The sequence below is a fragment of the Limulus polyphemus genome, unplaced genomic scaffold, assembly GCF_000517525.1.
Source record: "Limulus polyphemus unplaced genomic scaffold, Limulus_polyphemus-2.1.2 Scaffold4780, whole genome shotgun sequence".
Classification (NCBI taxonomy): Eukaryota; Metazoa; Arthropoda; class Merostomata; order Xiphosura; family Limulidae; genus Limulus; species Limulus polyphemus.
In genome coordinates, this window is record NW_013670390.1 from 44924 (window position 1) to 60514 (window position 15591).

General features: G+C 36.6%; 1 protein-coding gene across 1 annotated transcript in view; it reads left to right on the top strand.

Annotated features, from left to right (window-relative positions):
• The window catches only part of LOC106471676 (electron transfer flavoprotein-ubiquinone oxidoreductase, mitochondrial-like), a 47294-nt gene that overhangs the window by 27936 nt on the left and 3767 nt on the right, over nt 1-15591 (top strand). The window contains exons 8-12 of the mRNA XM_013932293.2: nt 2948-3160; nt 3978-4196; nt 5156-5324; nt 9098-9280; nt 9421-9639. Of these exons, the coding sequence (XP_013787747.2) occupies nt 2948-3160; nt 3978-4196; nt 5156-5324; nt 9098-9280; nt 9421-9639 (1003 nt within the window). The remainder of the gene's footprint in view (nt 1-2947; nt 3161-3977; nt 4197-5155; nt 5325-9097; nt 9281-9420; nt 9640-15591) is intronic.

Sequence of the window (15591 nt, forward strand, 5' to 3'; positions counted from 1 at the left end):
TTTCTCAGAACAAACTGATGCTTCTAGCATCGGCCGCCAGTAACTTGTCTGCTGCTACCTGGCACTACCAGAAGTAAGACTCAGGTCTCACATGCATGTCAATTTCCATTAACAGTTTAAGTAAATTTAACAAATTTGGAATAAAATTCCTAAAACTTGAATGAACAAATGTTCCTTTTATGTGAGACAAAATCCCTTCTTTGATCTTACCTGCAGACAGGGGAAAATCGGCTTGAACTCAGCAGGGGGACATGTCTAGTTAACATGTGGTTTAAATTTATGGCATTTCACAAGAATCTCAAGGTTATCAACACCATAAAACTTAATCTTGGGCTTTATAATTTACACTAAGTGAGAACACCTTAATTCCTGAGGAACTGAAGGTATAAAGGCAGTGGTCAACTTGTGAATTCTATAGTTTTGTAGCCTTAAGTACAAACTTTCACTTTTCCTTCCTGTTATATTAGCTTAATACTGAGAAATCCAAGTTAAATGAAATGAAAATTTAAATTATAATGTATTTGAAAATATTAATTTTATTAGAATATATTTATATTAACTTGGTTTAATTACATTTTTCTTTAATATACAACAAGGGCTTGGAGAAAGTTTTAAAATGGCAGTTGTTAGAGAAAGGGTTAAAATTAATTTAATTTAATTTTTTAGTTTTCTGCGGACCCGGCATGTTTTTTCATGGACCGGTACCAGGTCGTGGACTACACTTTTGGAAACGCTGGTATAGAACATCATCTTGTAACAACAAACTGCTGTAGAGTACAGACTGGTAACATTAGAGTCAGCTTAAAGATTTAGTGTAAAACATCATCATATAACAAAAAACTGCTGTAGAGTACAGACTGGTAACATTAGAGTCAGCTTAAAGATTTAGTGTAAAACATCATCATATAACAAAAAACTGCTGTAGAGTACAGACTGGTAATGTTATGATCTTTTTAACAATTGTCGTGCAGAAATGACTGGTGCAGCTTCATATTCGTGACAAACAATGTACTTCTGTCATCTGGTAATTCTAGAACAACTAAAAATTAACCTGCAAGCTATTTTAGCTCTTTTTATGGCACCTTTAATACTGCATTCTTTGTTAAATGAAGGTTAGCCATATTACTACTCACTAATGGCTCCTTCAACGTAATATTCTCTGTGTTAATAAGGTTTGCCATATACTGCTGACTAATGGCACAGTCAAAGCTGTATTCTCTGTTAAATAAAGGTTGGCCATATTACTACCGAGTAATAGCACCTTCAAAGCTGTATTCTCTTTGTTAAATATGTTTTGCCATATACTACTGACTAATGGCTCCTTCAGTGCCATATTCTCTGTGTTAGATAAGGTTTAAGTAAGTTAGATTTTCAAAGAAAATTAGGATATTCTCAATTTCATAAGTATTCAACCCCTTTGCTACGGCAACCTTAAATCAGTTCAGGTGCAAAATATTAGTTTGAAAGGTCACAGAATTAGTGTAATGGTTTCTGTCTGTGTGTAATCAAAGTGATTTAACTTGACTTCTGAGTAAATGCATCTGTTCAAACCACAACTCGCATAGTGATATGACAAACCAACCATGAACACCAAGAAGCTTTACAAACAAGTCAAGGATAAAGTGATAGAGAAGCACAGCTCAGTAGAAGGTTAAAAGAAAATTTCAAAGTCATTGATTATCTCTATTAGTATGGTGAAATCCATCATTAAGAAGTGGAATGTGCTATATACCACCCACAGTTACTACCCAGATCAAGCTGACCTTCCAAACTAAGCAGCCTGGCAAGCAGGAAATTGGTTAGGAATTCCACTGTGAAGCCAACAGTGACTTTGAAAGATTTGCAAAGTTCCATGTCTGTAATAGGAGTCAATGTTCATACATCGACAGTATCCCAATCCCTATATAAAGCTGGCCTGTATAGGTGAGTGACAAGAAAGAAGCCATTACTGAAAAAGAATCATCTTAAATCTCGTATGGAGTTTGTGACAAAGCATATAAATGATACTGTAGACATGTGGCAGAAGGCTTTATGGCTTTAAGGGTTTTTGATCAGATGAAAGGTTTGCAGCATCATATAGAGCAAAACATTCTATCCTGTTTAATTACAACAATCAAGATTTTTACTCTTTTATTGGCCATTTATATTTGTACTGTTATCACCCTCCTGAATTTTTCCATCTTCAGCTTGTATTCTATGATTTGTAAGTTCTTCAAAAATGACCCCTGTAGTCACCTCACATTAATCAAATGAATAAAATTCTCTTAATTTTTTTCATTCCATGAATGTTCATCATTCTTAAAACTACTCACACCTACTTCTCAGGACTTATGTCAGGGGTTATATCCCCCTTTCAGAAAATATTGCTTAATACATTTACCTTCACTGTCAACTGTACTTGATGACATATGTCAGGTGTACAGTCCACCATGTTGTAATATTGCTTAATACATTTTACTGGCAACTGCTCTTGACAATTGATGATAGACTAATACTTAATATGCTTAATTTTACTGACAGCTACTCTTGGTGACCTATGTGAGGGGTACTGACAGCTGTTCTTGATGTATCTGAGGGATACAGTCTATCATGATAGAATATTGCTTAATACACTTTACTGCAACTGCTCTTGATGATGTACATGAGGGGTACAGTCCATCATGACAGAATATTGCTTAATACACTTAACTTTACTGACAGTTGCTCTTGATGACGTATGTCGAGCATACAGTCCATTATGATAAAATATTACTTTATACACTTAACTATAATGTTAATGTTTAATAGTATGATATTACTCTGTTATTTTCAGGAGTTAAGGCTCAAATAATTATTTGAAGTCTTCAAGAAAAAGAGATCATAGGTATTAAGTTCATTGTAGTCTGATGATAAAGGTTTTAGTAATTTTTATAAAGTAACATCTGTGTACATTATTGGTAAATTTCAGGACACGTTTGAAAGAGGGATGGAGTTCCATGCCAAGTGCACAGTTTTTGCTGAAGGTTGTCATGGCCATTTAGCAAAACAACTTTATAAAAAATTCAACTTAAGAGAAAATTGTGATCCACAAACATACGCAATTGGTTTAAAGGAACTCTGGGAAGTTGATCCAGCCAATCACCATCCTGGACGAGTGGAACACACAGTTGGTTGGCCACTTGTAAGAAACTTTGACTCATAAAAGAGGATGTCAAATAGAAAAACATGTAAATAATGATGTTAGCTACTTAGTTTAATAACCAGATCTGCCCAGTATATCCCAGATCTAGAATAATTTTAACCAGATCTAACCAGTATATTCTTCATCTAGAATTATTTTAGTCAGATCTGCTCATATATCCCGAATCTAGAATAATTTTAACCAGATCTAACTGGTATATTCGTCATCTAGAATTATTTTAGTCAGATCTGCTCAGTATATACAGGACCTAAAATAATTTTAACCAGATCTAACCAGTATATTTCTCATCTAAAATTATTTTAGCCAGATCTGCCCAGTATATCGCAGATCTAGAATAATTTTAACAGGACCTAACCAGTATGTTCCAAAACTAAAATTATTTTGCCAATATCTCCCCAACATATCCCAGACATAGAGTAATTTTAACCAGATCTGTTAAGTATGTTCCAGGTCTATAATAATTATAGTCAGATTGACCAATATGATAGAGAATTAAAATAATTATAGCCAGATCTGTCCAGAATGTTCCATATCTAGGATAATTGCAGCCACATCTGTCCAGTATAATACATTAGAATAACTCTGTATTCATTTTGTCATATCATAATGATTTGGGACAGGAACATTTAGTTATATCTAATATTTTATTTTTGTCTGACCTTAAAAATATATGTTATTTCAAATCTTTAATTAATTGTTTCCTTTTTCTCCCCTGTCCAATAAAAGAACAGCTTTCATCCACTTGTAATGTGTTCAAGTTAGTAACTTCTATGATATTGTATTTCACTTTTTTTAGGAAAGAACAGCATATGGAGGATCGTTCATTTACCACATAGATGAAGGGCAGCCACTAGTATCAATAGGCTTTGTGATTGGCTTAGATTACCAGAATCCCTACCTCAATCCATTTAGAGAATTCCAAAGGTTTAAACTTCATCCACATATTCGGTCAATACTAGAAGGAGGAAAACGAATTGGCTACGGTGCGCGAGCACTAAATGAAGGAGGGTTCCAAGTAAGATATTTGCTCTGTCTGAAGAGATTTATAATAAGTTACATTAAGATTTATAATACCTTACTGACAAGTATAACATCTTTTTCATATTAAAGCAAATAAAGAAGGCAAATAACAAGGCAAATTAATGGTGATAAGAGAATTAGTTTGTTAATTTGTGGCAATCTGACAGAGCTAATCAGAGCAGGTTAATGGTGATAGGAGAGTGAGTTTGGTAATGCAGAATAATCTAACAACTGATCAGAGCAAATTGGTAACAGGGGAGAGTCTGAAGGATAATCTCACAGAACTGATTAGATCAAATTAATAGTGATAGGGAGATAGTATGTTAGTGCAGGATAATCTGACAGAATTGATCAGTTAATTTGTTAATTCAGGATAATATGACAGAACTGATCAGTTAATTTGTTAATACAGGATAATCTGACAGAACTGATCATTTAGTTTGTTAATACAGGATAATTTGACAGAAGGGATCAGGATAATCTGATGGAGCTCATCAGTTAATTTGTTAATACAGGATAATCTGATGGAGCTAATAGGTATTAATATAAATCTTGATTATAAAATTAATTTGTTTCTTATTCTAGATGTTAGTAACATTTTTCATTTCTCCAAATACTTTGATTGCTTTAAAATATAGTTATTATTGTAACTAAACTCAAGGCTCTATTTGAGGTGAATAGACAAAAAAACTGGTATTGAACTCTCTCTTTTTTTTTTGCATTCTACTGCTTTTGAAAAATTTATATAAGTTTACACTGAACTTGGGTTTCTTTGAGATCCAAGAATATTTGATAAAAATGTATTAATTTATTTGGATTACTGTTAAAAAGAAAATTAATATTGCTGTGAGTTCTTTTGAAATTCATGAAGGTTTTGGTGTTTTGTGGAAGATAAAAAATTTAGCTTAGATGTAACAAAACTCTGTTAAACAAGTAATGTCTTTCATTTTACAGAGCATTCCAAAACTTACTTTTCCTGGGGGCTGTCTCGTTGGTTGCAGTCCTGGATTTATGAATGTACCCAAGATCAAAGGAACTCACAATGCTATGAAAAGTGCTATGTTAGCTGCTGAAAGTGTTTTTGAAACTATTTGTGATGACACTCAGTCATCTCCAACTACTGGTAAGAACTCTCAGATATCATTTCTTAATGTTGGTTGTTTTATTTGTCTCATGACTCTACAGTACAGTATGATAACTCTCAGCCACCTCCAATATTGATAAAAGTTCTCAGAAATAAGTTCTTATTGTTTGTTGTTTTATTTGTCTCATGACTCTACAGTACAGTATGATAACTCTCAGCTGCCTCCAATATTGATAAAAGTTCTCAGAAATAAGTTCTTATTGTTTGTTGTTTTATTTGTCTCATGACTCTACAGTACAGTATGATAACTCTCAAGTTTAGTTTTTTAATTGACATAACTGGACATGTAACACTAATAATCATAAGTTTAGTTTCTGATATGGTCTTACCTTTTTTCACACAAAGCTATCTCAATCTTCTTTATGCCCTCTAAGCACTGCTAGAAACAATTTTAACACTCAGTGCACTACTCTATATACCCCACATATTACTCACCACTTTTGAACATGTGTATAGTATGTGACCACCCTCCACCAATAGTGCTGCACCACTTATATAAATGCAGCTGGCTCCCTCTGAAGTTCTCGCTTAATCCTCAATTTCTCAATTTGGCAAAGTATCATTTAGACGTATGTTTTTTCACATGTGACTACAATTTACAATTGTACTTTATTGACATTTCAATACCATTTTCAACAGTTTTACTGTGTTTGCATTCAATTGCTTAATTTTTTTTTTTTTACATTTGTTTATTGTTGCCAAATTATACGGTAATTTAGAATCTCTTCATGTTTCAGTATATCGGCAACTGATATCCCTGTTACAGTAAACAGTGCTTCTGGTATGACTACCCATTCATTGGGTTCAACTTTATCTGCTAAGGAGGTACAGGCCTTAATTCACAGTGAGTTACTTTTGTACGTTTGGTAGTGATTTATTCTGTTTTAACCTGAAAAATGTTTGTGAGGATGAATACAATCAAGGAGATGAAACTTGGATTCACTTTTTCCAGCACCTTCTTATATTGGTTTGTCACACTCTACACCCCTTTTTTTTTACAGCTGATTAATCAGGTATGTGTTATAATACATTTCCTTTTCCTCCTAGCTTGCAGATGTCATCCATCAAATTTTTATGCTATTAATGTTACCAGAATCTTTTACCATTCCTCTTATGTCATCATATATCCAGATTGGTCCTTCCTCCTTGAGACCTCTGTTGCCTATCAAAGCCATTTGGCTTTCACACCCATTTCTTTACCTTCCATATCCCACCTGTACTCCCATTCTGATCCCTATCGGCTTCCTTCTCAAGTTTGCTCCCTACTGTGTTATGTGGCATGTACTTTCAGTGTTCACATTCCTGACCTTTTATTCCATGGAACCCTTCTGTTTCCTCATGATCTATCCCCTGTCACACTAACTGGTTGGGTTTGTAAACTCCTTAGGCTGGTGTATTCAAACTTATCCATGAAATATTGCCATCTCCTCAGTGTTACATCTCATCAAATTTGTCATATCACCATGTCTTTGGCTGCTTGTCTTCACTGTTTGTTGGAGGAAATTGTTCAGGCTAGAATATGGACTACTCATTATTCCTTCATTGCTCATTATCTGCACTATCTGACTGTATCTTTCTCAGGTGGATATCATCTCTCTCCTGTGGTGATTCTACACATGTCTGTTTACATTGACTTGATTATGTCTTTTCACAACATTTCATTTTTTTTTTTTTTTTCAGGGACTCTCTTTCACTGCTACTCATAGGATCCCACTCTGTAGCGAGTGTTGCCTGGTCATGTGTGCTTTTATTCAAATCTGAACTATATACACTAACTGTAGAGATGGGATGTTCCACAAGACCACTGGTGGTATATACATTTCTATAGTTATCCATCTGTTTAACTTAATGATGGGCTATCATGAGTAAAGCAAAAGGAGATTTCTGCCTATCCCTGCTGACCCTTTGATTGCATAAATCAAGGACAGTCAGCTTTTCAAAATAGGGAATCATGGACACCCATTGCACTTTTTCTAGTGTGAAATTCCTCTGGACTCCCTATCACAGTTACTTCCCCCATTTTTTCTCCTAGTGGAGCATGGGAGTGCTTAAAACTTACCAGTTACCAGTCACTGTGGTGTTGGACCAAGGATTCTTCCTCCTGAGTGTGAATTAGAAATTTCCTTACAATACAACCACACATTTATCTAGAAGAGGGCAAAACTGAGTTCTGTTTTTCCCTTTCTCCAGTATGCTTATTCCCAGGTGGACTTTGTCTGCCTCATAATACCAGCAACAGGATGTACATACACTGTTCCTACAGTTGAGCAAATTGTCCACATCCTTCTTGTCAATCTGAGTGTAGGATGTGTCTTCCCTGCATTTATGGTCGAGTGAGTTACAATTTCCGCCCTTAATACTGGTTACAGGTATTGCCCTGTTCTTATGGTTGAGTTGAGGCCATGACATGACCCCATAATGCCTAGTTCGGTTTGTTATGCTTCTTGCACCTACAGTTATTTTGGGAGTTTGTCCTGTTTTGGCCAAATGCTAACTTCCTCTTCTTAATTCTGGTTGCTTGATATGTGACAATCTGTTTACTTATGGTTGGGGTTGGTGTATATATGACATGGTCCACATGCCCTAGCCACAATGTTTATGTTACTCTAATTTCGTTTTTATCTGGGTAATCCTCAACCTCCTAATGCCGAGGACAGGTTGTGGAACCTCATCTGTCTGATTGAGGTTGGGTAGGTACCTAGCCAAGACTAGTTGTTTTTCTCCATCGTTATATTTTGGTGAACTGTCCTTGAACTTGCCATTTGTCCTCATGTAGGTATCAAGTTCACTTCAAACTTTTGTTTAATAGAGCAGCTCTTCACCTATGAGAGGTGGCTGTTTTCCGATCTGATTTGTGCAATGAAGGACAATTCGAACTTGCGCTGTTTTTCATTATGGATTGCACCTTACTCAGAATGAATTAAGCTTGTGCACATCCTTTTTTTTATGCCTGTGTCAGGTTCATGTCCTTCTTATAGGGCGAAGAGCATACCTGTTATCTCTGAGCACACTAGTTATTTCTAGGCAGTCGCTTTCTGCTTGGTTTCACTGTTAGGCACTTACACTGTCCTCTCCACCTTTTCAATGTAGAATTCTAGCTTTGTGTTAGTGAAGGTAAGATCATATCAGAAGTTAACGTTTTCTTACATTGAACATGAATTACCAATAGGTACTTCCCCCCATCTCACACACTTCCCAAATTCGTCCCCACTGTCAGTGTTATTTATTTTAGATCCTGCCAATTCTCGAATGTGATTATTGAGCGGGAACTTCAGTGGGTTCAATATAGGTGGTGCATTACTGTTTGTGGAGGGTGGTCACATGCTATATACATGTTCAAAAGTTGTGCAGAATTTGTGGAGCATATAGATTGGTGCGCTGAATGTTACAAATTTTTTTAGCAATGCTTAGGAGGCAAAAAAGTAGGTCAAGATAGCTTTGTGTGAGTGAGGTAAGTACCTATCGGAAATACATTTACAGTGTAAGAAAATGTTAACTTTTAATTGAAATAAACAGGTCACATAACACTTAAAACTATACTTATGTTAAGTTTATTGGTTGAATTAACATCAGCATGTTGATAAATATTTTGCCAATTATAGATATTAATCTATAATTTTTTATTCTAGTTTAGCAATAATGAATATTATTAAAATTTTTAAGATCTTAATGTTTAAGGTTGGATAACTTTAATAGAGTAGACATAGTAATGTTGAAATATTGGGTTAAGAACTGTAATTTTTGCTTTGTAGGTGTTGACCCCAAAGTGTATGAAGATAAAATTCGCAATAGTTGGGTATGGAAAGAAATTAGATCAGTTCGAAATATCCGTCCATCTTTCCACTCTCCACTTGGAATATATGGAACTTTAGCATATGGTGCTGTCTTCTACATGCTGCTTCGAGGAAAAGAACCTTGGACACTCTCTCACAGTGGTGTGTAACCAGTTGATTTGTACTAAATTATTGAGATGGATGGAAATAAGAGTTAACATGATTTCTTAATTCACAACAAATTATTCATAACACATTGTTACCTTGATTGTTTTTTTAGCTTTCTTCTTGTGTATTTTTAGGAGCTGATTATCAAAGACTAAAACCAGCATCAGAGTGTAAACCTATTGAATACCCTAAGCCTGATGGAATAATTACCTTTGATCTGTTATCTTCTGTGGCTCTTACTGGGACCAATCATGAAGATCAACCTCCTCATCTAACTCTAAAGGATGATACAGTTCCAGTGAAAAGGAATCACGCCATCTTTAATGGACCAGAACAACAATTTTGTCCTGCAGGTATTTGATTCTACTCAGTTTTCAAGTTAACATTATAAGCCTTTTATTAGAAAATTGATTTTGTAACTGTTTGTACTATATGTGCTGTTCTTATATTTTTAAACATGTAAAGACATTTCTTGGCGGATCTCACAACTGTAGGTAAAGTAAATTGATTTGTGTGTTAAAAGTGTAGGATGTAGTCAAGATTTATACAATAAGTTAGGAAGTAATTTGGCTGAACTTAGGCTCTAGGTTAAGTAGATTAATATTTGGGATTAGTTACCCCCACATTTCATCACTCAAAGATGTTGTCTCAGTGGGAGTTGCCAAATGAGTGGAGATCAATGGATACTGCCTGAGGATTGCATAACTATTACATAATACATACAGATGAGGATTGTTAATAAGTGTTACATACACGTGAGGGTTGTTATATAACTGTCACATGATATGCAAAATACCTGTAGTTTGAGTACTACTCACCAGAAGGTGGGTTGCTAGACCACTATGACACTTGACTAGCAGAAGTTTTCTGCCGCCAGAGGGCATGTTGATATGAAGATCCTGCAAATAGTTCATGATTGAACCACCAGAGGGTGACAATTCAACATTAACTTTATAGTAACAATCAGTCTTAATATTCATAATTTAATGTAATATGTATAACATTGTGTTTACAATTACCAGTATTGTAAAGGTTTTCATCAGTTTCACTTTATTTTTTGCTTATATATTGTGTACATTTTAAAAAGGCAGATGGTGTTTTTATAGGTGAATAGTGTTACTAAGGGTATTGTTACTATAGGTGGATAGCTCAATAGAATGATGAGCTCATTGTAAGATGTCTCAGTATGTGATTATGTCATCAATGTTTAGATATAATTAATTAAAATGTTACAAGTAAATCCATTATTTTAAGGAAACAACTATTATAACACTGTTACACATGTCAGATTTTATCATACATGTTATCCATTATTTGAATGAAGCAAATATTATAACCAGTAACTTACCTTACATACTTTCACAATTATGTGTCCCGAAAGAATTTTATCATACCTAATGTTTCATTTTTATAAGTATGGAATGAGACAGTCAATTTTGTTTTTTATGATTACGGTTTTTGATTCTATAATTAATTTGCATGACATACCTTTTTACATTTTCTTATGTCTTATATGTAAAATATTTGTCGTTAATTCCTTTCTATAACTAATACATAATATTTATCCATCCTGAAAAGAATGCTTATTTAAATCTCATGTTTTGCTTTATAAGTTGATTTGTTCCACTAGAGTTTAAAGAGTCTATGTAAATAACTATTTTTAACCATTGCTAGAAAATTATAATCTCGCCTTTCTGTTGAAAATATTTCACATCATGATGATGACAAAACCTTATCGAAAAGTACACTTGCTGTTATGTTAAATTAATATTAAAGTTTTTCTTTGTTACCCATTTAAGCCATCTCTAAGCATTATTAATCTCAAAGTGGGTTCCTCGTCATTGAATTTGAATTCAGTTGAGGCTGTCTGTGACCTTATTCGTTGTCAGATGGAGACATCTATTAGGTCCGGAGGCACCCTTCCAAGGGGCTCTGAGGCTGCTTTTGTTGATGATCCAGGACAGTTTGAAAATAATTTGGACTCTCTTTTTCCGACACTTTTGTTTACTAAGTTGGTTTCTCATTAGGACAATTTGGATCAGCAACCTACTGCTACATTTCTTCATATAATCAGTTTAGTTTGTGAGGTTTGGGGACTTTCTCCGGTTGCCTCTGAATCTACTCCATTCTTGATGACTGAAAGGTCTGAGGGTGACTACTGCTGATAATGCTGGGAGATTTACTGCTCTATTACATTAAAGGATAGATATACCTTTGCCCCCCTCATTTGTTTGAATAGAATACTTTGGCTTACCACCGATAGGTAGACATATATTTTGATTCCACAGACTAAATCCTCTCTTGGATATGTGGAGTTCCAGACCCTGTGATCACTGAACAGATCACAATTTCTGAGATTCGTTTGACCCTCACTCTTGTTCTGAGACCCCCCCCCCCATTCCACTGCAACAAATTTTGTCAGAAGCCTATCAGTGGTTCCCACATCAATTTGAGGACGTCTTGGGTCTTTTGCTATTTCTACCTTAGTAAGATTGTCAATTTCTTTGGTTTCCTGTCTTGTATGTTGTTGGGATTTATTGGGTAGAGATGCCTTGTGGGAGGGAGTTTTTCTACCTGCTGTAGCCCTCCTTGAGTTAAGTGAGACTCCTTTTCTTCATCCCTTGATGTTTGTTGGCATCCCAGAACAGTTGGAGTCACAAATTGATGTCACTCGCTTGCATTTTTTCTTTGTTGTTTTTGTCCTCTAGACTTTCTTTGGCTACTGTTGTAAGTCATGGTGCTACTGCTTCTATTCCTTACACTATGGCTACTCTGAGTAGATTCTGTCCTTAGTTTCAAGGCTCCTCTGCTGGGGCACACCATCGCCACTGTCCTCAATGACTATCTTATGTGGGTGGGGTCTGTAGGAATGAGGTTACAAGAATTGAAGGACACCTGGAATTCCTGTACCACAGATCCATGGGTACTTCAGGTTCTAGCATCAAGGTTGGTCATTCTGTTAACTTTACCACCTGCATTATCCTCGCCCCTGTCGTATTTCCACCCCCAACAGATCTGGAGAGTATGGATCTTCATTCCAAGCCTATCAGAGAGTTATTGGTCAAGGGGTGATACAGAGAGTCAATCCCATTCTTCTGGGTTTTTATTCCCGTTTATTCGTTATACCCAAAAAGATGGGAGATTGGTGGCTGATCATCGATATTTCTCCTTTAAATCAGTTCTTAGATCCTCTCAGGTTCAAAATGGAGTCTTTTCTCAATCCACGTTGGCATTCTTCACCAGGTCTGTGAATGACCAAGGTCGATGTTGCTGATGCACATCTACACATTCTCATAGTGACGTCATCCTGCCACTATCTACATTTCGTGCACAGGGGTCAGGTTCTGCAGTTCAGGGATCTAACCTGTGGCCTAGTATCTGCACCATATGCCTTCTGAAGAGTTGTACAAGTTTTTCTTGTCACCTTCATACTTTGGGCATGTGCACACTCCATTATCTGGATGACTGGTTACTTCTAGCACTATCTCATCAGTTGGCAGAACAACATACCCAGATTCTGCAAGGCTGGTTTTCTTATCAGAGCCGAGAAATCCATTCTCTTGCTGACTTACAATATTGTCCATCTGGGTGTCTTTTTCAACATGTTTTATGCCAGGCTCAGCCAACTCCCATCCATCTCCAGGCTATGGAATGGGCAGTCAGGCTCTTATTTATGTGGATGGTTCTATCTCTTTTAGGGATGTGGGCATTCCACGAATCTTTGATTCCTTCAGGATGAGCACACATGTGGTCCATTCAGTGGTCACTGCACAACCAGTGGATCATGAATTTTGATCCACCTGGATCATCCAGTCTCCTTCACCAGGAGCAACTTCTTAGTTCTCGAGTGGAGGTTGAATCAGATCAACACTACCACTGGTGTTCCTGTACTGCCCCTTTTCCTGAATTTCATTTCTTAACAGATGCCTCACTTCAGGGATGGGTGTGTATATCAATGGTCATGAATTTCAGTGTCTATGGATGGAAGACAAATCTTCCTTCCACATCAATAATTGAGAACTTCTTCAGGCAAAGGTTCAAGGTCTAGATCTATTGCAGGGGAAAATTGTCATAATTCATTCCATCAATTCTACAGTGGTCTCTTATATTTCTCATTCTGGGGGCATGCATTCTCGGGACCTTTGTTTTCAAACTTTGGATATTCTTTACTGGTCTCACTCCCATCATACCAGCCTCCTGGCTTGTCATGTTCCATTGGTGATGAATTTCACCTTACTTGGCCCAATTGAATTCTCCCGAATGAAAGGATGCTCCATTGCAAGTTTTTCCAGTGGATTTGCTCTCAGTTCGGGACTCCAATGATCAGTGCATTCGCCTCTCATTGAAACTTTCAACTAGAAGTGTTTTTGGTCCCCGGTACCTCATCCTTGGGCTTAGTCGATGGATGCATTCAGTCAAGATTGGATTGAATTGCACCTCTATGCCTTTCCCTAATTCATCTGTTACCCATAGTTCTGGATAAGATTCGATCCCCTACTTGAGAGTTATTGGTAGCCCCAGACTGGCTGGCCAAACCATGGTTTCCTCTTCTACAGTATCTTCAAGAGAGTCCACCTCTGCCTCCTCCTCCATGGCTATCTCTGCTGAGGCCTCCTTGATCCAACATTCTTTTCCCAGACTTTCCAAAGCTCAAACTTCATGTATGGAATTTATGCAGCCTTTCACACAGCATTGCAATTTAACTTCTAAAGTTGCCTTGTATGCCTCAATCTATCCATAGACCCACAATGGCCATTTATCAACAGAAATGACACACTTATAGCCAATGGTGTCTCATGAGGAATTTGATCCCACTCCACTCAAACGTGCCCACCATATTTTGTTTTTTGATTCGGGTCTAGCTTCATCTACTTTCGTTATATATAAGGCAGCTTTATTGACTATTTTTCATTATTCTAAACATCGGAAAGTTTTTGACTCCCCAGTGCTATCTGGCCCTCTCCAATCATTTAGAGTCCTTCTTCCCAAACAGCCTTTTCACTTACCGAACTGTAATATTAGAGTTGTATTACATGCTTTGTCTTGACATCCTTTCGGGCCTTTAGCCTCATGTACCATGTATCACCTTTCCCTTAAAGGATTTTTTTTTTTTGTTGCTGATATGTGGACATCATAGGTCAGAGTTGTTCGCACTACATGTGCACAGGACTCTATCACTCCACTTCTGTCCTGCTATACCCTGATAGTTCTTTTCCTTCTAAGACTCTGGCAGCCAGAGAAGGGGATAAATCCTTCGCACCAATTCTTTTGGCAGCTATTTCTCACCTCTACAACTGTTCGGACACTGATTTTTTGTTATGTCTTGTCAGAGTCCTGAGGCATTATGTGGCTCACACTAACTCCTTTCGATGTGATAGAACTCAATTCTTTATTCATTGGAATCCTTCAATTTCCCAATATTTATCCCCAATTACTTTTACAAGGTGGATTTGCAAATGGAACTATAGTGCTTATTCTGGACTTTCTTTACAGGTGAGGTAACTTCTGAAAGTCACATCTTATCAGATTCCTCACATTTCCATGTCTTTAGCTGCCATTTGAATTACTTTGTAAGAGCTGGTGTGTGGCCTTCTAGCAATACTTTTCTCTCACATCCTGCACACAATCTGCATTTTCTTCTTCTGAAGGTTTTCTACCCCCTATGGCCATTTTGACAACATCTGTTAGATTATAATGAGGAGTGAGTATTTTGTCCTCCTCTTGTCTCTTTACTTTCCAGGGTCCCTTACCTATTATCATATTATGCTGGACCACCACAGTATCGTGAGTGAAGTTAAAGAGGATCCTGCCTGTCCCTGCTGATCATCGGATTGAATTAATCGGTGTCGGTTTGCTTTTAAAAATTTAGGGAACTTGGTTCACTTACTTCACTGTTTCCTAGCACTCTTCCTCAGAACTCCCCAACATGCAATACCCCCCCCCCCCCAGATTCTATTAATGGAACTAGGGAGTCTTAACCACACCAAGTTTCCAGTCACTTGGGTGGTGGACAGAGGCTTTTCTTCCAGAGTGTTGTTTTCCTCCACTTTTGGAGAAGAGGGCAAAATTGGGGGCCCTCCTACTTGGGTCCCTAGATGTTTTTTCCCAGATTTGATGACGAGGAACCCACTTTGAGACTAATAATGCTTGGAGACAGCTTGAATGGGTAATAAATAAAATGTTTAATATAAATTTAACATAACAGCAAATGTACGTTTTGACGAGGTTTTTGTCATCATCAGGTACAAGGAGCTTATAATGACACAGATATATGTGTGTGTATATATATATATATATATATATAT